This window comes from Eutrigla gurnardus (assembly GCF_963514095.1).
Source record: "Eutrigla gurnardus genome assembly, chromosome: 3".
Taxonomy (NCBI): Eukaryota; Metazoa; Chordata; class Actinopteri; order Perciformes; family Triglidae; genus Eutrigla; species Eutrigla gurnardus.
Window position 1 is genome coordinate 26046014 of NC_139917.1, and position 26747 is coordinate 26072760.

Here is a 26747-nt window from a genome sequence, read left to right on the forward strand (position 1 = left end):
GTTGTTCGGGATATGGCTATCACAGATGCTGAGCTAGACTTCTTACTTCTATAGATATAATTGCAGAGTGAAGCAAATCTGAGCAATTTCTAAAGATCTGCTCAAAACATTAGACATTTTTAAGGTGGAAATGACCTTTAATGGTTCCAGAGAGCTAGCTAGATGCTTAAGATGTTTGGTACTTCAACAAACTATTAAAAACAACTCAAGTCACTTCAATTATACACTTCGCACTATCAAGGACTCAAGGATAAATTCTTGTCAACGAAATTTAATTGTAGCCTATTTGCTACACAAGAAAAACAAACAAAAACAGTGGTATTCCTGTAGTGCATTTTTTAGGGAGAATGCAAACAACAGCAACAAAAACAATTATCTGGGCAGATAACAAGGCTGGCATACCTTTAAATAGTTGTGTTACACTCAGTTGTCCACATGCAAAGTGACAGAAACGGTTGCATGAAGAAAGAGCAAGAGAGATAAAGAGAAAGTTCAAACTCTGGCTCCTTTGTTCCCTCCGTACTGCTGGCCAATCACAGCGTCACGTGGGGGTGAAAGTCAGAAAGTTGAAGTCATGGCCAGACAAAGGGGCCCTTATCAGTCATTAGAAACGCACCTTAATGGGTCAGGAAATGATTTAAACGATAGGAAAGAAAAATAAGAGTGGAAGTGGTCAAAACATAGAGGAAGCAATCAGTGCAAGTAGGATTTGCTTTTTTTCGTGAGAGATCAAAATGCCAACATTTTGGAAAGCACTGCTAGGCTGGGAAAGCAGACACATTAGCCTAAGCTCTCTTCGTTTTAAAAGTTGGCATCCACTCTGCATCTTCTCCTTGTTTAAGTGTTATCCATGTATGACTTTCATTGATGATACTGCAGGTTTCCTCAATGCATGATATTCAGTTTTAAGGTTATCTGGGAACTTTCACACTGACGGGGCCAGTTTGTCAATTCGCCTCGCCCTTTTTGTTTTTTTGGAAATGTGTGATTGTCCAGGACATTCTTCTAATGTAACAGACCTTTGCCACACAAATCCATTACGCAGGAAAGTAGTTCTACATCTAAGGGTGTCATGGGAGCTGCAGTTCTGCCTGTGGCTGCTATGCTACAGTCACCACACAGCACAGTTATGTCCCCACAGCCTTAACGCAGATAGCTAATGTAACATAACAAAGAATTATGTCTGTGAACTTGCTGCTGCTTTGTGGTCAGCAATTTCACAATCAATGCTACTTCAGGTGCCAGTGCCAATCATTTTTTTTTCTTTGTGTCCTTGACCTGACCGAGTCCAAGCCCGTCTGCGCTAGAGGAAGACTACAGAGCCTGTGCAGTCCCCATTAATCTCAACACACACTTGCAGAGGCACAGCTTTGGCTACAAAGACTCTTCAAAAACATTTGCTCTCAGAAGTTGATATTGGACACATTTTGCAGACAAAGGAGGCAGAGAAACACCACCTCCTGGCTGCAGTGCTTAGATGAAATACCCTGAAGAAATCCACGTAACACACAGACCACCTACCACCCACAAAGCTGAAGTCCGCGTGTTGACCCGAGCCCTCTTCTAGTACATGTTACTGACTCGCTGACACGTTACAGCTCCACATCCTCTGTAATTCATCGGAGGATACTTAGGGCGGTGACTGTCATGATAATGTGCCACCTGAATCTTCAGCACAACACAGCCCTGGAGTCCCGGTGGAGCCACTGAAGTAGTGAGGGATTAATTAAACTTGTAATGAGTATGGAACCAGCAGCCCTCTACAGAAGCTGTAACTTCCTTCCATATCCACTGGGGCTAGACTAGACTCGACCCCCCAAGGCTAGTCGCACTGCTTTTATCCTCGCATGGCTAATTACAAGTTACATATTTATTCTACAGAATTCTGTCTTTCTAGGCTGCCCACAAAACCACACAGGATATTTGGCTGCTTAATGTGAAAATCAATGTTTATCTGGTACTTTTGTGTTAAAACCCCAGCCAATGAATGTTGCAGTAAGAGCATGTGTGACTGTTGTGATTCATTCAGATGAGAAGAGCAACGATGTGGATCTGTCTGCCACCGAGGACTGGGACGTCAAGACAATAACAAGTACACTGAAGCTTTATCTGAGGTAAGGATCGCACAAAACAATAAACAAATGTAAGCCACCTAGAGCTGTCGAATAATCAATTAGTCCATCGACAGAAAATCAATTGGCAGGTCATTTTATCATCAATTAAGTGTTTAAGTTATGATGCAAGCAAACATTCACTAATATCGACTATTTTCTGCTATTTTCTGCTGATTTTCTGACTGATATTTTCAGGGGGGTTCTTGCATTTTATCGGCAAAACAGTAGAATTGTAATAATGGAAATAATCCTTACTTCCAGCCCCCGAACAATCACGTTTGACCTTACCTTGTGAGCATTGATGATTTTGTTAATGATGTTGTGATCTTACTGTCAATCACAACCAAACTATTTGGTTAAACCTGCACATTCTGAGTAATGTGCCTAATAAACGCCTTCCGAGGTGTACGTTAAGTTGCAGTAAGTAAGTTTTAAGATGCATTCAAACAGATGACGTGACGTGACTTCCTCGGCGCATAATTGTTTTTTAGAGTTGCCATGTGTCTAAGCAAATCTACTTCTGACCTGAATCAACCCCAGCGGTTAATGGAACATTTTCTTTGCATATCTCTTTTGATGAATACGATAGAGGCTCTGTTCGCTTGCATATGAAACATTCAATCTATTGTCGTCTCTGTCTTTTATATGAAATGAGTTAATTATGCAAAGGGCCTCTGCATAATTACCTCCTTGCGAGGTCAAATTGCTTACTGTATGCCTGTTCCACATTCACCGACTCCTTCCTGGCTGAAAAATAGAGTGGGTGAAGTTCAAAGATTAAAAATTGAGTTTGGTTGCAAGAAGCTGGAGTTTTTAATTCTGCAGTTTTCATTTAAATGCCAATTTGGTTTAGTAAACATGAACAGTTAGCAACAAATTGAGTTGGCTTCACTTGGGTTTCATTTACAAACACAGTAAAAAAAAAAACTAACAAGAAGCTCATACTTATATATTTAAACAATTAACGTTTTAGACTCATCATCTTCCATTAACCTGCACAGTTAAACCGTGTTCATTTTCATTACTGTAAATATTGTTTATGATCAAACTATAGCTGTTTTTTCACTAATTGGCAGTTTAATTGACGGAGTTTAAACGCCCAATAAAGAAAAACAACATCAGAAAGGTTGATGAAATTTTCCCCTGGTGTTTGACACCTTAGGAGCTCAACTTTTATTATCAGGATGTAAATGACGAGTTCCATTCAAAGGGGTTACGGCTGTGTTTTAAGCTTTTCATCCATATTGTTATGCTACGTGAAACCATGCTAGGTGTTGCTTTGACTTGTCTTCTACTTTGTGCGTGGCCTGCTGGAATAAAGCGGGGTCAATCTCCTCGCTTTCCTCTGAGGCTAAGTACCTTTGGCCACTGGCCAGCTGCAGTGTGAAAGTACCTTCAGATGAACTTGGTTATCTCAACGTGTGCACCATCTAATTCCATCCCCTGGCTCGGCCACATTAATCATTGCTGTGTGCAGACCCTATAAAACAGTGTGCGGGCTATTTTTGTCCCCCCCCCCTCGCTCACTTCAACTCTCACTTCTCCATCCAAACCCCCCAACCTTCTCTCTCTGTCTCTTTGAAGGAGCCTTCCTGAGCCGTTGATGACCTATGGACTTTACAAGGAGTTTATCAGCCCTGCGAGTGAGTTTGACCGCGTCTTTCACCGTCACCTGAGTACAAACGACAGTGTACGCATGATTTAGGCTCTGGTTTCTAATAGTGGGAAATGGTTAAATTACGTTTAACTTTTTGTAAACTTCTGACCAATTCTTTTAAGTGGGTAATATCGGCCAATCCTCTTAAGTAAAGGACTCATAGTCTGAAAGCTATTGGTCTGCTTGTGTCTTGAATGCTGATTAGGATCTATCCACAGTTGTCCTCATCTTTAGACTTTTAAACACTTGACAGGGGTCCCAAAAAACTGTAATATGTAATCCTTGAAAGCTTTATCGTGGGACTTCCTTTAGGTTTCGCCTCCCATCCAAAAGGCTTCTCCTCCTGACTTCAGTTTTTCAGACTGTTTTCCAACACTGCGTTTCTGACATTTATTAGCCATTCAAGAATCCCATGGTAGCTTACTGCCCATCTTCATCTAATTTCTACCTGCGGCCAAATTATCCATTACATGTTAAAGCTAAAAGCTTTAAAATGATAAATATGCTGTAATTTTCATGCCCTCAAACGGTCCAGTGACTGACCTTGAACAGCAAAAAGACACCATCTTTTCCCGCCCACATAACATCATTTATGTGGGAAATGTTTTTTAAAGCAAGCCAAACTTGAATCTTATTACAACAAGTGCTATAATTGGATCAGGTTGACATTTTTATCAGGCGCTCGCAATGCCCTCATAACGAGGGGGGAAAAATGGATTAGCAACGAACATTTTTTTTTTTTTTTTTTTTGATGGATGACAGCATCCATAAGCAGCTTTTTCCATGTTTAAATCCTTGTCGTTCCCATAGTAATGATGTTTTGTGTGTCTGTGTGTGTGTTTGTGCGTGGGCGGTCAGATGCCCATGTGTGAGGAAAATGTTTAAGAGATGATCTTTGGGGGGTTTAACACAACCCTTTTATACGGTAGCAGCAGTAAGGTAAAGCTATCTCCTTCGCCAGCATAGTGGTCCCCGCTGCCAAATTCTGGGAGGCTTCAGACCATATATCACTTTCACACTCCTTCTTCGCTTATTTAAACTGGAATGCATCCTCCTCCGATCCTTACACTTGAGGGTGAAAGCCTCTGATCATTGTGTCCTTAAAGGTCCACTAACTTCTGCTCAATTTCTAGTTTTACAGAATGTATCCAAATCGCTTTTAGTGACTTTTGAAGTGGTGGATGGTTCAATTCTTCTGCTAGATTATGTGGTGTGTTTGTGCCTCAAATTCTGCTCAGTCCAACAGTATATGAAGTGTATCGTCGTCTCTTTAAATTTGCTGCTTACTAATGTTCTACAGTACTTGGGCGCAGCTGTGTTGGCTCTTTGCCACCCGAGGAGCACAGAGAAATCGTTGTAGTTTAACGCCAGTGCATGGCTGCTTCTGCGTTTGAACAGAGGGCGGTAGCCCAGAGTCTCGCATCCAAGGCGTCCACTGCCTGGTCCACAAACTACCGGAGAGGAATCGAGAAGTCCTCGGGCTGCTCATGAAGCATCTGGCCAAGTGAGTGTTCATAGTTCCTTGGTCATAGTTCAGCCAATCTCCACCCCCTCCCTCTCTCAGTTCTCTCTTTCTGCTCTTCCTGTCTGTCTCCTCATTCTCACTCCACATGCTTTCTCTCTCTCTCTCTCTCCTTCACTCCCACTCTCTTCACTCCCCCTTCCCTTCTGTCACTCCATCTCGTCTCCGTCTACTCGGTGACTGCTGGGGAAGAAATTTGACGGCGCTAGCATCTTAACATTCTTTTTCTTTTTTCCCTTTTCTCATTTTAAAATGATTAAAAAGTTGTTTAGGGGGTGATTGTGTGTGTTCAACGTGCCGTTGTGCGGCCCACCGGTGAAGTGAAATGAAATGGACCTCTCAAATTAAGCCCTCTCTTGAGATTACTCTGTACACCCCAAGGATAAACCACTATTGTGCATCACTCCATTTGTGAGATTAGATAGGAAGAAAGATTTAAGAAATAATGTTAGCTAACATTACAAGGTTTTACCCCAGCAAGCTTTTTATAAACTAAATATGAGCAAATTGAAGATAAGTAAATAATCCCTCTTCCCTGAGGCAGTGAAAGTCTGGTGGATCTTATTTCATAGAAACCCGCTGCAGAATCAGGCGCTGGTAAAAAGGCAGCGCTATTGAAATTGAATTTGGATTATCCAGCGTGAAATTCTCCAGACTGGAGAGACTCGAATATTTTTCTGAAGTTGGCGTGTGTGCATGTCCTGCAGGGGAAAGAAGCAAAGCCAGAATTTCACACTCCTATCTGAAATGGTTTCAGAGATGTTATAAATGTGAGTTGTCACCAATGTTTTTGTCTTCAAAGGCATCCTTTGAAGCTATTTAAACTGTCTCAGCTGCTCTGCTCCGTATCATCATATTTCTGAGTGTGAAATCTCTTCACCTGTCCGTGTAACTTTTTCCCCCATATTAAGGTTTTCTCTCCACTTTTACCTTTTTGAGATTCAGTTTCATCTAATGTTCCGATTTCAAAACTGATCCTAAGAAAACTCTTCGTTAGCGACATGTAAAATAATCACAATATGAAGTGCTAGTATTCATAGTTGTTGTTGGAATTGATGTGGCAAGTATTCAGTGTAGGACATGATGAAGAACAAGCTGTACCTGTCTGATAACTTAACGATTGGGTGTAGTGGCTAGGATTTTGGCTAATTTGAAATGTCATGAGATGTGCTTAAATCCCCCATTTTCAGTGTATCTTAAAAAGCAGTGGCCGCTTTACGTATTCACAGGATTAAGTGGCTCTTCGACGTGAGTCACAAAACTGTTGATACGCTTGCTCTTTGTGAAATTACCGTGTGCATTATCGGAAGAAACAATGCATACTTGAGGGTTCCCTGCAGTGCTTTTTTAGCAGAAGTGAAAGTAAAGCAAAGATCACCTCTTTTAACATCATAAGAGCAATTACATTTCATTCCAATTTCACGAAATGAAACCTTGACATTTAGGGGAAACGAGCAGAGGAGCAGTTTTACACAGAAAATGCCTCACGGTATATTTAATGATTGAGGCTGTCATCCAGAGCAGGCTTGCCACCTCTTTTAAACAGTTTTCATGGGGGAAACATCTAAGTGAAGGGTGTTTTTCAGCCAGCAGCCAGTGTTCCAACCGAATTCAGCACCGAAAATAACCTTTAATATTTTTAAAGAAGGGAAGTCAATAAATCAGTCTGATTATTGAATGTTGTTGAATCCTACAATATCCGCCGTCCACAGCTGCTTTATATTGTCTGAGATGCTTCCCCTTCAGTTCATCTCTGCAGCATCTGAAGGTTGCAGGACACACATTTTGATAAATCGGCAGCCTCTCAGAGGTGCCGCGCTACAGCGCAGAGCCGTTTTGCACAGTGTTAACCTCCAGTAAATCGCCTGAAATTACACCAGGTTGCTACAGTGTAACCACACAGACATACACACACATCAGGCTGGTCGGTTAAAACTCCATGATCTGCTTGTTTATGAACGAGGCGTCCGGTTCCCAGACTGCATTATAGCTTCTTAATAGTTATAGTTATAGTAATAACTTTCAACCAGCAAGATACTAACTTCTGGAGTACATCATCCCCGCAGCATCCTATATAATACAGCTAAAGTGTAGTAAAATTGTACCCTGTCTTATTCTTATAGTCCTATCCGTGAAGTTGAGTTAGTTGCGGTAATGTAAAGTGTTTAATGCGATGTGATATCTTCCTCAGCGTGGCGGCTCACAGCAAACACAATCTGATGACCGTGGCCAACCTGGGTGTGGTGTTTGGCCCCACATTAATGAGGCCACAGGAGGAGACGGTCGCTGCCATCATGGATCTTAAGTTCCAGAACATCGTGGTGGAGATCCTCATTGAACACAATGGAAAGGTGAGATTATTCCTGACACACAGCAGAGTATCGACTGTGCCATCGCAGAGTAACTGAACATGCTGTCTGCTCGTGGAAATCATTAGTACCATGTCTATAGGAGTAGACAGAGTTTTCTCCCAAAATATTTTTGATTGGTCAAAAATTCACTGCACCGACTCCCTTGTTATGATATATTTTGTCAGTTCAACGCTGTAAGTATAATTGCGTTTCCACGTGGAGGAAACACAAGGTATATGATGATCTGAATGAGGGGACACACAGATCCTCTAGTGTTTATCTACCTGGGTGGCATGTAATTACGAGATGCTGAGGGATAATAAATGTGCAGGCGAAGCAAAAGATCAAATACTTGGAAGTCTTGTTCTCTCTGCACTGAGCTCTTTTCTTTCCATTGTTGAGAAGTTTTGTATATTTTTCTTCTTAAGTTTCCATTTGGCAGTTTCTGTTGGCAGAGGTGCATACTGTACTGTGCGTGACACCCTGACGTAGGGACTCAATTAGGGCGGGTGTGGAGCTCCTCTCTTCTTTAGCTCTTGTTTGTTAAGACTTGTGTATACTCACACACACAAAATCACAACTAATCCACCTTAAATTCAGCTTCTTTGACCAAATGCCCCAGCAAGGAAAATCTGTCTGTTTGAATATATGTTTACTGTGTTTATTGCCTGCTTTACAAAATAACAAGCAGAAAATAAAGCTTTCAGATAATGAAACCTGCACCACGTTGAGCTTAAATCTTTGTGGCGGCATACCCTCCTCACAGTCGTTAAGGTACAGAGGAGTAAGACGGCAGTCTAATATCCAGAATATTTTATTTGGCCAATAGGGGGAGCCCCAAGTGCTCGCACCAGGATCAGAAAACATTTTCATTCCGTTCGTTTTCAGTAGGTTGATTATTCTCTACAGTTGATTATATTTGGAAGGTCCTTTGCCTGCCTAAATACATTTACTCTGCTTTTGAGTTGTTTCATAACCTGTAGTTCATGGGATCATGTAATCCCCCCCAGAATGTCATTAATCGGTGTCAATCCTCAAAGAGAGGATAATTGTCTGTGTCAAAAAGAGAAAAAGGTTTTGAGATTAGTTTTCTAATCTGTTTGGAGCTGCACTCGTAGAATCAGATGAAAACCAGGAGCTTTTAGTGTTGGGGGTTTTTTTTCGCTCCAGCTTCGTTAAATGAAATATGATGTGTCCTGTGAATTATAGCTCCTCCAAAGCTCACAAATATAAAATGGGGTGCGAGAGAGACTACAGAGGCCTGGTGGAAGCCAACGGGGGTATACAAATGTGCCTAAACAACACAGCTGCTAGTCCCTGAAACTACCCAGAGGTGCCCAACACCGTCCAGGTGATAAAGGATGTAGTGTTAGAATGCAGCAAGAGCATTTGGAAAGTACAGCGTGTTAGAGCAGGGGAAAAGTTGAGCAGACAGACAGGCAGGCATTAACTTCCCTCACAGCTTAGTCCCACTCCAGACTGTTGATACCCCCAGATACCAACAGTAGACTCTGTTTTACATTCACCTCCATCTGCAGAGAGGGAGGCAGCAGAAACTCTCAGCCATATCAGATTTCTCACTTTTTCTATCTTGCTTTCTCCTGCAAACTTTCTCTCCCATGCCCCCCTCCTCCGTGTCTGCCTCTCCCGTTCACACTGTCTCACTTTCTCTGCCACTCTCTCTCTCTCTCTCTGCTCCCTTTCCTACCTCCCTCCTCTCCTCGTCTGTGATCCTTTCTGAGGCTCTGCTGAGACTTCCTCTCCTCTGCAGCCCTATTCTCTTTTAACTCCACATCAGAAGTTTATATGTAAACACGGCCCGGTGTAAACAGGCTGCGCCAGTTGGCCGGCCCTCCTCGGGTCCAAATCCTGTTTATTTTGCTCTCCGCTCTTTCGGGGAGTGGGTCAGTTTCGCTGAGGAGAAATGTCACCTTAACCTAGACCAGATTTCTGGACGGGGATGCGATTGCGTTACATGTGGAGCTGCTCTTGTTTATTTTGGCACAAACAAAACAAAAAAAAAATCTTCTCACATGCAGTTATTAGGGGTCCAATCAGTGAGCTGCTTGGCGCTCCCTAGGAGCACATGCTGTGGCTGCAAATGGCCTCTTCCATTCATCTACCACTCCATAAAGCCTGTGAGTTTCAAAACCTGTTCACTTAGTGAGGTCAGCTGAGGACACGCTGCTCCTCCTCCTGCTGCTGCTCCACTCTCACTGTGTGTTTACTCCTGGTAGAGTCTTACTGTAATCACGTTGTGTATTCAGATCTTTGCAGACGCTCCGGATTCATGCCCTCTTTCACCTGCTGCCCCAGTATTCTCTGCTCCCACAAGGCAGTCCAAGAAGCTGAATCGACAGAATCGGCCCCTGGCTGTCTACAATCCACAAGCCCTCGACATGCAGAACGGTGAGAGACGTACACACATGCACCTGTGTATTTATAAGGGACTAAGTGAGACAAAGATCTTATTAGTTCATCATCACAGCTGAGAAAAAAGCCTTTTTAGAGGTCAACTATGATCCAAAAAATCTTGTATTTTCATTCATTCATGTGCAGAGTATCGGGGGGGTGAATTTGTTTGGTAATTTGTGCGCACTTATTCATAAATCATGTTCATAAATTAATAATTTGTTTGCCCTAACTTGTAAAATTGGTTCTTGACATCACAAAGCTAGCTAGCTATGTTTTCTTGAACCAGGCTTAAAGTATTATCACTCCAACAAACAAAACTGTATAAACTATAATGTATTAAATCCAGCTTCTCCATTTAGTTTTCTCCCCTAACCCAACAACTGTGTGTGTGTGTGTGTGTGTGTGTTTTTGTGTGTGTGTGTGTGTGTGTGTGCCGTCTTTTGTGATATTACCAGCGGGGAGCATCACCAATCCCACACATGGTGGTTTAAAAGAGAGCACAACTTTAGGGTAATTCGAGGGTATGAATTTTTTATTTGTGTACACAAGTTGTTAGATCACAACTGAGAAACATTTGTGCACTAATTATCAGAATACGCTCCGTTGCCAGTTTAATATTAGATACACCTCATTTATTTTAATAAGGGTGGTGGGCTAAATAACAGAAACATCTCTCTGTATAATGTAATACGGTTCAACAACACCGTGGAATAACTCCTCCAAAATGATCATAAAGTTGGATCAACACCTCTCTAACACGTTTACAGCGAAAACAGCGTTTACGCTTTCATAAAGGTACTGTAGTTTTAGCTAGTGATACCAAATAACCTGGCAGCTGACTGTATTTACGCCTGATTCCCGCTGGGCTCTGAATTAATGCACTCACTTATGTTTAGCCTTTCTGTTCCCACTATGAACTGTAACAGTGTCTGCAAATGACACGCTGAACTCAGTCACCTACTTTGTGGAGAGATCGGCATCTGTGACTTTGTATGTCTGCTTCTACAAAATGCTTAAAATTAACTTTGCTCTGTTACTTGATGAAATGGGAGCCAGTGATGGGGGGGGGGGGGGGGTCCTCCTGTGCATTAGTCGAGCTGATCACCTGACCCGGTGACCCAAACAATCTAGCCTCAGTCATTTCTGATCCACAGCCAGTCAAATCCCTTCCCCTCCACGCAGAGGGAATATAAATCTGCTTACCAGATTGCCTCTCTTTTACCTCCCTCGCTCCAGCTTTTAGCACGGGGTATTTTAATATCGGGGATGAAAGGCGTAATCCTTTTTTAACCTTGGTGTCTTTTATGAGTCCCGCATAATAGTTTTAAAGTAAGTTGTCTCGGTACTCAGCGGGGGAAAAGCAAATTTAAGAACAATGAAGTGGGAGAGTGTTTTTGTAAGCATGCAAGTCTTCTTGTGATGCTGCATATGTTTCTTTGTGACAACATACTGAGGGGAATGCATTCATCAGAGTTTGTCTCATGAAGCCTTCCAACAGGTACCGAGTTGGAGAAAAGACATCTGCCAGTAGATGATTTCAAATCAGTTGTGTATCTATTATTGATTTGCTTAAACCCTCGAGGGCAACAAGAAGAAACTTCGGAGTCTATACGGCGAACTTGTTGGCAAACAGTTACCTCGTTCATTTTGAATAATGTTTCTTTGTATCGGGCAAATATTCACTCTCATTAAGCTCCATTTGTGCTCTTTACCAACTTCTTACGCTGTGGAATGCTCCACTGTGTTCACCAGCTGGTCATCTGTCTGCTATTTGGTGTTGAGCAGGTAGTGTACTATGGGGTTTTTTAGAGCGTCCTCACTGAAAGCAGATGGCTGCTGCAGCGGAAAAACGATGGGAACCAAGCGATGGGAACCATGAGAGCGAACAGTAAAGATGTGGGCTGGATTGTTAAACAATGAGCTGAAACTTAAGCTCCTTAAAGATAGATAGATACTTCATTCATCCCCGTGGGGGAGCTTCAGGTAGCGGCGTAGCTCATACATCCAGGTTAAAACTAATGCATGTATAAATAAATAGAGGCAGCGGGAGCTGTAGGTTTCGGTGGAATTTTGTTACATCACTACAGGTGACTCATTCCATATTATTTCCACATTATCATAATTTACATTATTAATATATTATATATTGAAATTATAATGGTAAAGATGTGTGTGTTCCAGCAAGAGCTTCAAAGTCCCAAACAAAAGGGCCTAAAATGTAATTATTATAGCAAATGAAACATTAGGGCCGTTAATGTCCGTCTCATCACATGTTATGAACTGTGTTTGATCGGCGTCTCCCTCATCCTCCTCTTGTACCTGTAAGGGTGGGACAAATCACACCCCCATCATTCTCATTGGTTCATGAAGTTTGATGACATCACATTATCCTCAGCATTGCTCCACCGTATTAAACCTGAGCTGAGGTCTAATTAATCAACACCTCGTTCGACTAAGGTAACCACACAGTTTAAACAAAATAAAATAATCAAACATTAGACCAACGATGCCATGTTGCGTGTATGGATCTGCCATCTTGGAGGTTACCTGGCAACCATTGGGCTGCAGATACCGCATCGTGATACAAGTAGTGACGAGGACACGAGCGGAACACAAAACTAGAGCAGAATCAGTCAGGAAGGAGAAGGGGAGAGTAAAAGTATGTCGTCGCCACATCAAAACCATTGCGTTGCTTTTGCCTCCATTTGCACCTGTTGTCACTTTCATTTGCACCAAAGCAGCTGAAAAGTGATTCACAATCACGTGTGCTTCCTATATGGACAGCTTGATATCCCTGATATTGAACTGACTTGGTGTTATACTCTGATGATTAAATATTCCTGTGTATTATTACATTTGATTATAATTAGGCCAAAAGCCAGGCCGTAGTTCAATACGATGTCGATTAAATATGGACGTTTGGTGTAAGTGCTTTGATATGTGTTTGCTGGGGAAGAAAAGGGATGGCCCAAACAAACTACATTTTTAATATTAGCGGTTGCCTCCGTGCCTCCCCCATATCCCAAAAGCAGGATCTTTACTTGACAGTAAAATTGAAATAAAAGAGCTTGGATCTCCCTGGTGTTTCCTGTCTATGACTGCAGAGGTGTGTTATTATGAACAATACAAACTTGGTTGTAAGTCTCGCCTGTTTTGACAGCAGTTTGATTTATATAATCCCCCCGTTGATGCAGCATTGCCTTGCGTATTGATAAATTATTCAGCTGTTTTTTTTGTTTTGTTTTTTTTATCAGGCGAGCTATCATCAGTGAGACGGAATGGGATGAATCTTGTACAGTAGAATACAATTAATGAAAAGATGTAAGTAATTAAAATGTCTTTTCATCCAAGCGCCGCCAGTGGGAGATATTTCCAGCCTCGCTACGGATGAGACGTCCATGGGCAGCAACGAGTCGGTGTCGTCCCAGTCGTCGTCCGCCTCGGCCTCGGAGATGCCTACGGAGAAGGGCGACCACGTCCCACTAGGCACCAGCCTCAGCTCAGGCAGCAACTCCGGGTGAGTGGTTCACGACGCCGAAGTCCCAAACCAACATGTGAGGGTGCAACACTGACAATGGAGGTGTTTGTTCTGAGTCATACATGAATGGGCTGTGCACACTGTATGGAGGGCAAATGGAATTTAATATGTTTTAATATATTATTATTTTAGCATCTGTCGTTAAAGTAGCTCGGCTGCTACATCAACGCATTACTATCATTATTCTGATTATGTGAGTTAACAGTAGTACATTTGTACTCTCAGATTTGATTTATACTTCCACACACTTTTCTGTGTTGTTGAGGAAAAGTTTCAACTTTTTTTTTCACTCTGGTAAAAAAGAATTTAGCAAATAGAAGCTTTGTCATTGTTATTATTATTATTATTATTATTATTATTATTATTATTAATAACGAACAAGAATCGATTTTTCAACACAGTTAATTGACTTAGAATCGTTACAAATAAGCATCTCGATGCTCGTGTGAATCATTAAGAGTTAATCAAAATGAAATAAAAATGAAATGGGTGTGCAATTAACTTTTAGTGTCTGCCCCGATGTTAATTCTTCTTTTCTTTCTACTCTCCGCGTCTTCTTCTAATACCAGACGAAAAAAATGCTTCAAAACTGCACGGAAAGCAGTTTGCTGCTCTGCCTCTCTCTCCGGCTTCTCCTTTCTGCTCCGTCTCTCTGCTAAGTCCTTGGTCCTTTTTGTTGTTTCCAGCCCCATGACTTGTCTTGAATGCTGATGTGCGAGAGATGAATTATTGGGTTATGCTGCAGATGTTAGACTCTCGGCTGTGTCATGTCTACAGCTTCACCTTGAAATAGACTTTTTTTCCCCCTCATTCTCCGTCCCCCAGCTCATTCGCCAGATGCTGAAAAAGAGATGTTAAATAAAAACAAATCCACCTCGCAACTTGACAGAGGACAATGTGATTCCTCTTCTCACTTTGACCTCTGTGGGTATGTGCCCACCTGTGTGTGTAGGCATGTGCGTATCAAGCAGGATTAGATAGACATGGCTCTACAGTATTTTACTTATGTAACCAACTCTTTCCCACATATGTGGCATCATGGTGGAGGACGGAAGAAGCTACCGGGAGGAGGTCGTAAATCTCACCTCTTATTTGTTTGGGAGACAGGTGGCCGTGCGTTGGCCGTGTAAATCGTATTGACATTGGGGATATATTCATCTTGTTTACCCTTATAGCTGCAGCCCCTGTCCCTTTTATGAAGACTTGCGCCATATGTCACAGGGTGTCGCCCTGGCTTTGTTCACTCATAAATCTTAGCATGTGAGATGGTGGAGACCTGTTAGCACAGCACCTCTCTGGCCTGGAACGCAGGGATTCGGCTTCGCTCCGTGCCAAAAGGAGCAGTAGGGAAGGCAACTGCTAGATTACTTCCAGCCACTCTCAGAAATGTATTATCTGCACTCTGGTGTGTGCAAAAGTGCACCTGGAAAACACCTTCTTTCTCTTTTTTTAAAATTGGTTTCCTGCAGCAAAAATTGTGCCAGGTCATACACAAATGCATCCTGACTCGCTAGCTCATGCAATGACTCTTTGGTGCACTGTGGTATGATTTATCATCTCCGTCATTTTTGATGTCCCGCCTCATTTCTCCTCTTCTCCCTAAATTCAGTCACAGTTCCTCCCAGTGGTACCGTTGCCTCCAGTCCTGCCCAACGAGGTTACATTCTTTCGGCCACTTTTCCATCTATGCCCCCCCTCCATGCCTTTCTCGCTGGCAGACAGCTGTGGATCATAAAATGGCGGATCAGTGCTTATTTCCTGCCCACCCAAACGGCTTGGCTGTTAGTTTGATCCCACTTTCTACTAGAAACACCACGAAATCCCACCGCTGCCCTTCTTTCTTTGGTAGAAAGGCAGTTGATAGCCCCGCTCATCCCCCAGTTAGCTCCATTCCAGCATCAACATGGCTTGGATGCTGCGGGGTGAAATTCCAGCACTAACGAGAAGCAGCAGTCCACTCCTGTTGATGAATCTCTCCCTGCTACTAACCTGGCAACGTGGGATGATATACGATAACCCTGATGGTTAAAAGAATAAACCAAATGACCTCCAGTTGCACTTTGGAATTTAATACTTTAGATATCATCATGTGGGTTTATTTATGATATCAATTATCTTGCATATTATGACATATATATAAAAAAATCCAACTTAATAGTCTTAAAAACTCAAAATCTTGAGAGGGATTTTCATGTTGGCCTCACATACAGTGCGTTTTCACACGAGTCCCCATTTACTGTATTTAATCATGTTTGCAGAAGAAGCTTAGCTAGGCCTGTGATGGGTGAAAACAACGGATGAGCAATTCAAAGCTTGATGCTATTTTTGTTTGAAGAGAAATGGCAAACGATTTCCCTCGGTTTGGCTTAGCTATAATTGTGAAAGCAATTTTGGGATGAATCCATTTACCTCTGGTACATTTAACAAGTTTCTAGGGCAGCCATGTGGCATTCTCTGATTTTCCCCTAACTGTTTGTTCCATAATTATTTAGATAGGTTTATTTTAAAGATCTTTGCAGATCTGCATAATCCTCTTTCAACCAGAATAAGCAGTTGGATATGTTGACTTCTCGGTGGTTCGGGGTTTTCCGTCTGTATCTGAGTGAGTTCACCTGCAGGTGGGTGAAGTGTTGGTGCTCCTCTGCTCTCCCCCTTGTCTTGGCTGTGACCCAGGCAGACATTGGTCGTGCCTGGGCCCAGGTTAATGAGTGGATTTGCTGCACTGCAGCGCACTATCCCCCATGCTGATGTGGAGCAGCTGAGCACCACAGTGGCCCGACGCTGCTGCAGAGCTATAAATCACCCACAGTCAGGCCGGGCCCGAACGGAACAGCCACCGCTGGGGATGGACAAGCGCACTGAGAGCGAGGCAGGGGGAGAAACGGAGGGGAGGACGTGATGCAGAGAGTGGGATAAAAGCGTGAGCCACGTGCTCACCTGTGTCCACATAAGATCACCAACCCTCTCCCCCTTAGGGCCGTCTTGCTCTCTCGCCCATCCACCAAGCGCCAATGTAACCACTATTCACAACATCCTCTCAACATCCAGCCCCTCCCCAGCTGCTCCCTCTAATTGCCTTTATTAACGTCTCTATGGGAGCGGCAGCTAGGAGCAATTTGCTCATTATGTACTGTATTAGCACTGGCCCTGGGGCAGGCATGGAACACAGAGGGATGCCTGGCTTAGACTCCGCTCCTCTCTGCCTTTATCAGGACCCCTACCTCCATCCTGTAGGTCGACCGTAGACTCGTTGGCCTTGACGCCAGCCGGTGGAAAGTACAGCTACTACTGTAGAAGGTGACGTTGTTGGTGAGCATACAGAAGTTCTATACATTCCTGTATGAACTGAATCTATATGCATGGATGACAACCTTTCAGGAAAGCAGAGGACAACAGCCTCCAGAACACTTATTTTTCATCCGTCAAGATGTTTTTAACGGTGTTCAATATCAAGTGGCACGAGCGTAATTGTTCCGTCAGTTAGGTTTATTGTTTTGATGCCACTCTTCGTCGGGGTTTCACACAGGTTTGAATCGCAATTTTACTTCTGTTTGTTCTCAGCACAGAGGAGAAAACAACTGGCCCCGATACAAATATTCCTCCAGAATCCACGGATTCAAATTCATGACTGTTTGCACCGCTCATTTTGAATCCACCTCCTGATTGCAATCAAATATTAGTATTATTAGTAGTAGTATCTCCACCAGGGGGGTCGTGGGATCGGTTCTAACTTTGGCTAACCGCTAATAGCTAACACAACTACACACACAGCTGTACTTCGCCACAACTCTGCAGCTGCGTAGCAGGCAGACAGCTTCTTGGATTTAAGTTTCTTTCTGGCAGGATCGTGAGAAGTGTATTATACAACAACTGTGATTTATTGCATAAATCGCTGCCTGGTTTTTGGAAAATTTGTAGAAAATGTCTTCCAATCAAAGCATCTTTTATGGCGCCTAACATTTCATTGGTGTCACACTGTTGTTCAGTCACATGATCCAGCATTGGTCATTGCAGACGCACCTTGTGGAGATCTGCACTCTACTGAGTTTGTTTGTATTTAGATCCCCATTAGCTTTTTGCAAAGCAGCAGCTTTTCTTCCTGGTCATATTTCAGTGTGACAAACACAATGTAGAAATACTGTTAACTTCACACAAGTTGACGGATCGTTGTTGAGCCAGTTAATCTTCCAGAAATGTTCGTATTTGGCTTGAGACACAACAAGTTTATACAGAAGGTCAAATACATTTCTTTGTATGAGTTTTACAATTCGGGCTCTCGGATAAATATCCAAACGTTATCTTGATGATTACTTTCCAGTTAATATGGACGGCTGTCGAGAGCCCGCCTCCTGAAGAGGCTTTTTGGCAGATGGAGTTGGATGGAGAATGGATTAATTGATTTATGGAAGCCTGTTGTCCTTGTTATTGGGATGAATGTACAGGCTGCACACAATGAGAATTCAAAGTGCAACTCCCTGTGTGGAGCTGCTCCACAGTAGAATTAGATAAGATGGAACTTCTCTTCTGAACTGTGTCGTGTGTGATATATTACTCAAATATAAAACATGTTATTACCATTAAACATATTTGACTTGACAGTCACGGAGGCCACAGAATTGACGGAGCGTGCGGAGGCAGCTGCCTTAAATGATGTCCACATCTACCACTGACTTTGAAATCCCCCTCTCACAAGTGCTCTGGATTGATGTAGACACGTATTCTCACCTTGTCTCCATAACAACAGGTTGCTCAGCTGAGCCCACCTGTTGCTCTGATACCAGCACTTACAGTAGTTGCTACCAGTAGGGATCCATCATAACGGTGTGTGAGACCACAGCAGCTGTTTGTCGTGGTGAACGTCCAACCTTCTCCACTTTGCTGAAAACTCACCAGGTTCATATTATATTTTTTAACATGAGGCCACATCTTTTCTTTGATTTTTCTGACTGGAAGTCATAGTTGTAGTGCTACAGTCTGCGGGGGGGACTCGCCATGTTTTCAGTCAATAGACAACACCATGGTGACTAAGGTGTGTGTGTGTGTTTTTATCTGCAGGGCCCCTCTAACAGGAGCCTCCTGGTCCACTACTGCTTCCACCACAGCTGCCTCTGAACAAGAAAAGCCAGAGGAAAGGTAAGGCACAGCTCCCTCTCTCTGGACCGTCTGTTTTCCTCCCAACTGGATTTTGTGATTGCAGGTGGACTACTTTTTTATCTCCGTTTCATGTAGTCATTTTCACACTCACATATTTTCTAAATGTCACACTCTGTGATTCCTTCACTCTCTAAGTTTTTCCCGCTCACTTTCTCCATTACTCGCTCGCTCTCCTTATCTTGCATGTTCACTCAACAGAATCACCGGCTCCCTCACTCGTCGAACATCTACCTGCAGTCTCGCAACATCAGTATTTTTTCCTCGAACTCTCTCACATATTCACCAGCTTTGGCTTTGGTTTACCTTTTTTGAGGGGTGTGAATGCAACACAAGCCTTGGGTGTAGCAGGGGACAGCAACCTTCTCCTCCCTTTCAGTCAAACCTCACATTCACACAGAAGTGTCTGAGCCGAGCGGATGGGAATGTGTATACAGTCTGCCCATTACACTGATCTGTCGCTGCGCTTCCCTGAGACTATATGATGAATTCATTTTCAGCGCTTTCAGATGTTACCGAGGAAACTTGTAAACAGCTCGGTCGTTCTGTGGGCAATCCATTAATGTTATTTTCATAGAAATACAAATCCTCTTTTCTTTTTTTTTTCCCCAAATGCGGTTCCACGAGAGTGCTTTCTTCTGAATCTGAATTCCAGACTCGGCTGAACATTGTTGTATTGACAACTCTGTGACCACAAACTTTTTTCTTTTTTTTTTTACGTTTTTTTTTATATATATATCTTCTTTCTCCTCTCTCATCCAACATTGTTGCTGCTCTGCAGAAAGAATATGAAATATTTATCAGGGCATCGTGTGTTGAAGGCACAATTTCCACATGGTAATGTCGCTGGCATTCCAGATAACGGTTTGCAATGGCGGGCAAAACAACCTTTCTGTGGAAAAAGTTTTTTTTTTTTATGTTCTCTGGAGCGCAATTGCATAAATACGCCCTTTTTACTAGCGTTTTCAGAGCGGTGAATACGGTTCCTTTGACGGCGCCCCCTTTTACATCAAGCTGATTCAAAAATGCAGCTTCTAAGCTCACAAATGTAAAAGCTGAAGCACTGTGGAGAGAGATTTCTATTCCACCTCTGTTTGTGTGCAAACCCACTTTAGAATCCCCCCGCCACTTTTTAATTATCTCACCATAGTTGGTTGTCTGCTGAGCGGACCTGCCCTTTTTTTTCTTCTTTTTTTTTTTGGCTGCACGAAACCTGCTACAAACAGCACTGCATCTCATTGTGTTTGTGCATGCACGCAGGTGCACGTGGGTCTGTTTTGACTCGCTAGCCGGTCTAGACTGGAGATAGGAGAGGAGTGTGCAGCGGCACCGCATCTCTCTTGGTACTTTTGCTTGTACTCCAGCTTGGCCCATTTCTGCTGTTTCAGGCTAGTGAGTGAATGAACAAGCAGGCCCCGGGCCCAGATTGAACTGTGCGGTAATCCTCCCCAAAGCTCCGCCAGCTCACTGATTGCCTTCATTTTTCAGTGTCACCATCAGGAAAGCCAAGGCAGTGTACCCATGTGAGGCTGAGCACGACTCTGAGCTCTCCTTCCAGGTCGGCGCAATATTCAACGCCGGTAAGTGTTATCGCCTACACCAGTCGCTCACTCAGAACCAGCCCTGGCATATTGGATTTGGAGGAAAAACCGAAACACCCAATCTGATCTTCAATCGAACAGAGAGATGAGACGAGGAGGAGAAGGAGAGAGGGGAGGGGAGGGGGGGCAGGTTTGCTCTTCAGTGTGTCTGGAAGCTCGACTGAGCTTTAATCACTCTCAGAGGAAATGACGATTTTGTGCTTCGTATTTTTTCACCTTTTTTGTTGCGAGACGCTCTAGATGCTATAGTCTTTACTGGGAGACCTGGTGATGTCTCTGATAAGATCCTACAACACATCGCAGTTTGGTTTGTTCCTTTTTCCTTCTGCTTTAAAAGTGCAATCACCTCTTTTTAACTCTCTGCCATTTTTTGTCTCCGCTGTCCTGCAGATATAACCATCTTCCTTTAAAGATGTAATATGATCTAAACATTGAAATCTGCCATTCATGAATAAGGATCGATATGGATAGAGTCCCTCATATGTTTTATCACAAACTCCATTCCCTGTTTTTGAAGCCTGCACATGAAAGAAATCCACGTTTCACTGGTTGAACGAGTTCACGTCAGAATAAATGCCTTAAAAGGCAACATTTAATTGACTAGAAAGTAGATTTCCAACTCGTAAATATGAACTCACATTATCTAAAGAATAGTGATAAACACAAATGAATGCAGTATTGCAAATTCAAAAACTAAATTAGATTAGGTTCTAAAGGCCATTCTCTTATTCTGAAATGTTATTTGGAGCTTAACTGTTTTTTTTTTTTCTGCTGAATGATGTTTGTTTCTCTTGGATCTCAATTTAAATCTCAGAGGTGAAAAGTTTAAGTGCAGTTTGATTATATATATATATATATATATATATATATATATATATATATATATATATATATATATATATATATATATATATGAGGAGCCTTGACATTTTTTATGTTTAGCATTTGCTTATTTCTTTTTTCAAGAGGTCTGAATACTTTAACAAGCTTTTTTTTTTAAATATACATTATGTTGATGTTTCCTCAACCGTTTAACTGAAAGGTTAACTCTGCCTTACTAATCATTTCATCTCACTTGTCTTACTGACATACTGAGCCATGGATGCACCGAGCTTCGGTTCCTTCTGTTTAAACGTGTACAGTAAAGAAGTAAAGGAAAACAGGTTAGCGTGTAAAAATGTAGAATATCCAGGGGGAAAAACATTTTTGTGTTAAATAAAAAACTATTTGGCATCCTGAGGAGGGCTGAGCCACATAACTAGAAAAAGTATTGAATACGTTCATGTCTTGATTTGGCCATAGAAGTTCTCACCAGCAAATCTATCCGTGCAAATGCTGACTTGCAAGTGCACCAAAAAACTGGAAATTGCCTCACTTTGTAGGCAAATCAAGACTCCTGACAATTTTGAGAAGGCATGCTGCGGAAATGTTCTGCTCTCTGCCACATCTGTCACACGCGGCAGCTTGTGAGAGCGGTGCAGAGGCTGTGCTTGGGGGGGGAAATCTTTAGAAAAAAAAAAAGGGGGGGGAATCCAAATACAGATTTGAAATGTACAGTGGAGTTTGGTGTCACCACGTAATGACTGTATCCTCTTCAGACCTGCTCTCACACATGCTGTATACTCACCGCGAGCTCTGTGTCCTCTGTCCGTCCCCCACCCTCTCTCCCCCCCCTCCCCCGTGCTGTCCTCCCCCCCCCTCCTCCCCCCTGTGACGCCGTGTCCTCTCCTGCAGTGACCCAGTCGAGAGAGCCGGGCTGGCTGGAGGGCGAGCTGGAGGGAAAGAGGGGCCTCATCCCTGAGAACTATGTGGAGATGCTGTAGCCACATACGGGAATATTTATGGACAATCACCTCCACCGGGAGAAATATACGGAGATGCATGTGCCTCAACTCTGACATTCACCACAGAGCCTTGTTTATCCAAGTCCCTGAATATGTTATAGCTGGTGGACCATTCTTGAAACCCAAGTATGTGCATTTTTTATTTTTTTTTGCTGGCAAGTAGAACTTTTGCGACGCACCGTGCAAAAGCATCTTTGTTTGACTTTGGTCGAGTGTCCATCATGGATTTCTGCATTGTAATTACAAGAAAAGAAAAAAAGAAAATGGGTTTGCACTTATAATATTCTGCTGTATACAAAGACGCTGTAGCCTCGGAACATCCCGGTAACTTTGTAGCAGCGGCCAGTTATCCATGGTATCCATGAGCTCCCGAGTCAAAACAACGATCCTCACAAACTGTAAGAATGTAACAGCACTCAAGTCACTGTCATCAGTTTTTTTTCGACGTGTTTTTTTGAGTCCAGCGGCTTTAGACCTTCTCGACAATGATGCACAGTTTTGTTTTCAGCTTTTAAAAGATTGGAGATACTGATCTCACCGTGCCTTAACCATCAGAACGCCCAGTGCAAACGTACGTACGGGTATGTATGACGATGAGTTGGAGAGTTCCTGCTTTCACTTTTTAAAAAAAAATGTAGCTTTTTTTGACTCTCTTTGCTGTCATTTTAAGACTTTTCAAAATGAGGCCCGTCGCTGTTGTAATTTTATTTTTGTTTTATTGGCACATTGATTGCATGACTTTTGAATTTTGAATGAACTCTGTACTGTTTTGTTCTTGGTGCACTCCTTCACAGAAACACAGCGAAACGCCTCTTTGATGACTGATGAGCCTCTCGTGTTAAACGCTAGACAGAGTCGGCAGGTAAATTTAAATCAGCAGTAAGAATTGAAACCAAGTATTTTTTTTAAAGCTTATTTTTAACGGCGCTTTGTTTCCTCTGAGCAGAGAGAGATGAGACACTCCCACAAAGTTGACATTTTAGTTTAGCTTCATTTTATCTTCATCGTTGGTGGAAAAAGTGATTAGTGGTTTTATTCTCACTTGGGAAACAAAAATGCAGTAAAAGTTTTACACCCGTTCAGTGTATATAGCCTAATTATTGAAAGTTATGTTGTATGTAAGTATGTTTTACAAGTTGTGTTTAGTGATAAACAGGTTTTCATATGGATTTGTTTTTGCATGTCCCATTACGATTCATCCCTTAGCCGTTCAACAGGACTCTCTGGTTCAGCACCATGTTGTAAGTTAAGGGCCTCGACTTCTCTCACTTTTATCCCTCTGGGTCTTGATTAAGCTTAAACAAATAAAGTTTTTCCGTTTTTACTGTAATATGTATTCTTGCCATAAAATAAATGCAATGATAATTTAAAATTGGAACAGATTGGAGTCATATCACTTATTTTGACTGATTTAATTCGCAGCCGTTACTTGTGAGACATTAAGACGTTGTTTTACAAACTAAGGCACTGTCGACGAAAGAAAATTAAAGGAAAGCGCCGAAACCACTTTTATTGGCACATTTCCTTGACTGAGAGTTATAATAAGTGTCCAGTGTCCTAATGTTTTTGATGACTCATGTATTGTGTCAGTGAGAAAGCCCACGGTTTCCCACAGACTGGAGGAACGAGGAGTCATTCTGCAGCCGTGTAGCGTAACGTTAGCCTTCCTTCCACATCTGACCACAGCCAATAGGAAAGCTACCCCCCCCCCCTTCCAAAAGGGGATTAAAAAGTAGATGGATCTCTTTAATAGAGGAAAACACACAGTGGTCCACCTCTACCTCCCGGAGCCATTAACATCTCAGCCTCACGCATGTTAGATGGATGGAAATTCATCATGTGCCGTACAGGGATCGGATAAATAAACACATAACTATGACATCATCATCATCATCATCAACAGCATGCAGCAGCATCCTCACACTCACAAGCTCAGCCCTGAGTGATTCAGAGGGATGGCGTCTCATATAGCTGATGGTAGATCATTGTCATTGGCGTTTATTATCCAAAATACCATGAATTAGAAGCTGAAATAATCTCCACAAATGCATCAGAAGAGGAGCAGCATGTGTCTGACCAGGACTTTTTAGCTTCCATGTGACTATCTAAACCCTGCGGATGTTTCTTATCCATCAACATCTAATGTTACTGAATAATTATTGAGTCATATAATACTCTTCTCATTAATAGTCCTGGTTGGTGAGCGTTGTTAACCGCTTTTCTTTGTGTTCAAATGAGGACAACTGGACCGGCACCAAACCACCAAACTGATCTGCCCAGTTAATTCTTGGCCTACATCTGTGTAATTAATGAATACACCCAATGGCCGCCAGACTAAGTGCATCGGCCTCGGGAAACCTAATTGCCGTGAGTCCACCACAACACTTAGACCTCCAGTCAGTGTGCTGCTGCCTTATTTAGAAGGATAAAACACGCACGCGTCGTCCTATTTTGAGAAAATGGCAAAGGTTAAAAAGCTGCACGCGGTCGTCCACCAACATCCTGAAGCAACAGGCAGAGCTAATGAGATGGGCAAACCTCCCCCCCCCTACTATCGCCCTCAGTATACCACCATCACCATCCAACCCCGGGACCCTTCATCCTCATCTTCCCTCTGCCAGAATACTGCTGAATCATTGAGACATCCGGCCTGCCTGCCTCTCATTCTGCTTTGGACTGCCTGTCAGAGAGCGCACCATCATCCTCCATCTCTCTTGCCCTCCCCCCCCTTTTTCTTCGACCTTACCTGTCTGTGTCTCAGGAGTATTTCAAACTTTCTCTCTCCCCTCCGCTGACTTTCAACTCAGTTGGCGCTCCCTTTCCCGGCGCTCTTATTGTAATTTGCTCATGAACTCCGTTAATCTCAGTGCAATTTATCTTTCCTCCTAACTTTGGTAGAACAACCGTGGTAATGTGGTTGGCCTGAATCTCACTCCAGACCTCCCCTGCATGCATTATGCATCGGCGTCCGTCGCCGTCACCGTGGCGATTCAGACTCCATGTAGGTGTGTTTGAGTCAAAATCCAGATGGATGTTTTTATTTCTCATTAACCAGAGTCTTGGCCGCGCGCCAGCTGTCCTCTGCCTCCCCGTGACGCAGTGTCCTTCAGCCGCAAGACGTAGTCCCGCACGCCCGTGACTCAGCTCCCATCCAAGCCCACAGCAGTTTACCTCCAGGGCGATGAGCGAATTACACAAACCCGAGTGCCACGAAATGTGTCTGGATTTCCCCCAAAAAAACGTGCACGTCTGGATGTAACACAGACTTAATACATTCCTGTGTCTTCGTCTGTTTTCCTGCAGTGAGTGCAGAGCCTCTGAAATCTAATCATAATGCGACTTGATGCTGTTATTGGAGGGGGTGAAAACTGAGTGGGGAATTTGGAGGAAAGTGAATTTCAAACATAAACGAAAGAGTGTGGAGGGGAAGGTGGTGGTGGTGATGGGGGGGGAGGAGAAAAAAGGAAAAAAAAATGGGCCACAGAAGCTGCCATGTGCGCGGGCGCAGCCGTGAAATCAGCCTGATCCAATAGATTCTGTTTATCTGGCACGACTACAAGTGAAAGCAATTGGAAATCTGGGGGAGATTTGGAGAAGGCTGTGGATTCAGAGAGAGAGAGAGAGAGAGAGAACCAGCTAAAAAGTAATACTGTCTGCTCTACAGTCTGGCAGAGCAGGCGTGTTTTCAGATCAGCCTTTAACAAGGTTAATGGTGATTTTTCCTCCACAGGCACCGTTTTACTGTAAAAGCCTCATCCTCGCATGCTTTATCTCTGTCATTCTGACTCTCTTTTCCGTTTCACTTTGTTCCCTTCATCTCCCTCTCGCTGTGACTGCTCTACCTGCTGCTGCTCCACATCATTCTGTTTTCATGCTAACTGGTGTGTGTGTGTGTGTGTGTGTTTTTGTTTTTTTCCTCATTATCCTCCCCAGCCACCAAATGCTGCTGTTTTGAATTCACCCAGATCAAACAGCTCTTCTTCTTTTCTTTTTTTTAGGGCACATCTCCCTTAGCTTCTGTCTCATGGCACAACTTTCATCACACACACACACACACACACACACACACACACACACACACACACACACACACACACACAAATGACATCACAGCACATTATCAATTTAACAGTTTTATTAGAATCTTGCAATAGTTTTGCAAACACAATTATGGCAATATTTGCATCAAGATATACAGTAGTAACTGGTTTTATTGGTTTATGGTGAGGGATGTCTACTGTATGTTTGCTGGATAGTTGCTGAGAAATATTGTACAAAGCATCTTGAGTAAAAAGTCATTTTTGGAATTGGAAAAAAAAAAAGAAAAAAAAAAAAGCATTTGTATATATTTATATATTAATAAGAAATGCACTGCCATGGCTGTGGAGATATGGCTTAGTCTCTCTTCACCCCCCGGTTCATCACCGTGAACAGGAAATGGCGATGGCGGGACTCCACATAGTGTGCTGTGTAACAGCAACGCAACACATTCTGAGTCATTCGTGCCTAAAAAGGAGTTTGATCAGAGAGACGGCCGAAGATAACGTTGCTCAC

General features: G+C 42.9%; 1 protein-coding gene across 3 annotated transcripts in view; it reads left to right on the forward strand.

The window, feature by feature from the left end:
* arhgap10 (Rho GTPase activating protein 10) overlaps positions 1 to 23571 on the forward strand; it is a 46675-nt gene extending 23104 nt beyond the window's left edge. For 2 of the 3 annotated variants that reach the window (XM_084003144.1, XM_084003143.1), the window contains exons 15-23: positions 2030 to 2114; positions 3699 to 3757; positions 5170 to 5275; positions 7485 to 7644; positions 9912 to 10053; positions 13411 to 13576; positions 18653 to 18730; positions 20237 to 20328; positions 22084 to 23571. In XM_084003144.1, coding sequence (XP_083859270.1) covers positions 2030 to 2114; positions 3699 to 3757; positions 5170 to 5275; positions 7485 to 7644; positions 9912 to 10053; positions 13411 to 13576; positions 18653 to 18730; positions 20237 to 20328; positions 22084 to 22172 — 977 coding nt within the window. In that variant the 3' untranslated portion in view covers positions 22173 to 23571. The remainder of the gene's footprint in view (positions 1 to 2029; positions 2115 to 3698; positions 3758 to 5169; positions 5276 to 7484; positions 7645 to 9911; positions 10054 to 13410; positions 13577 to 18652; positions 18731 to 20236; positions 20329 to 22083) is intronic. The other variant, XM_084003145.1, reaches the window with a different exon arrangement.
* The last annotated feature ends 3176 nt before the right edge of the window (positions 23572 to 26747 follow it).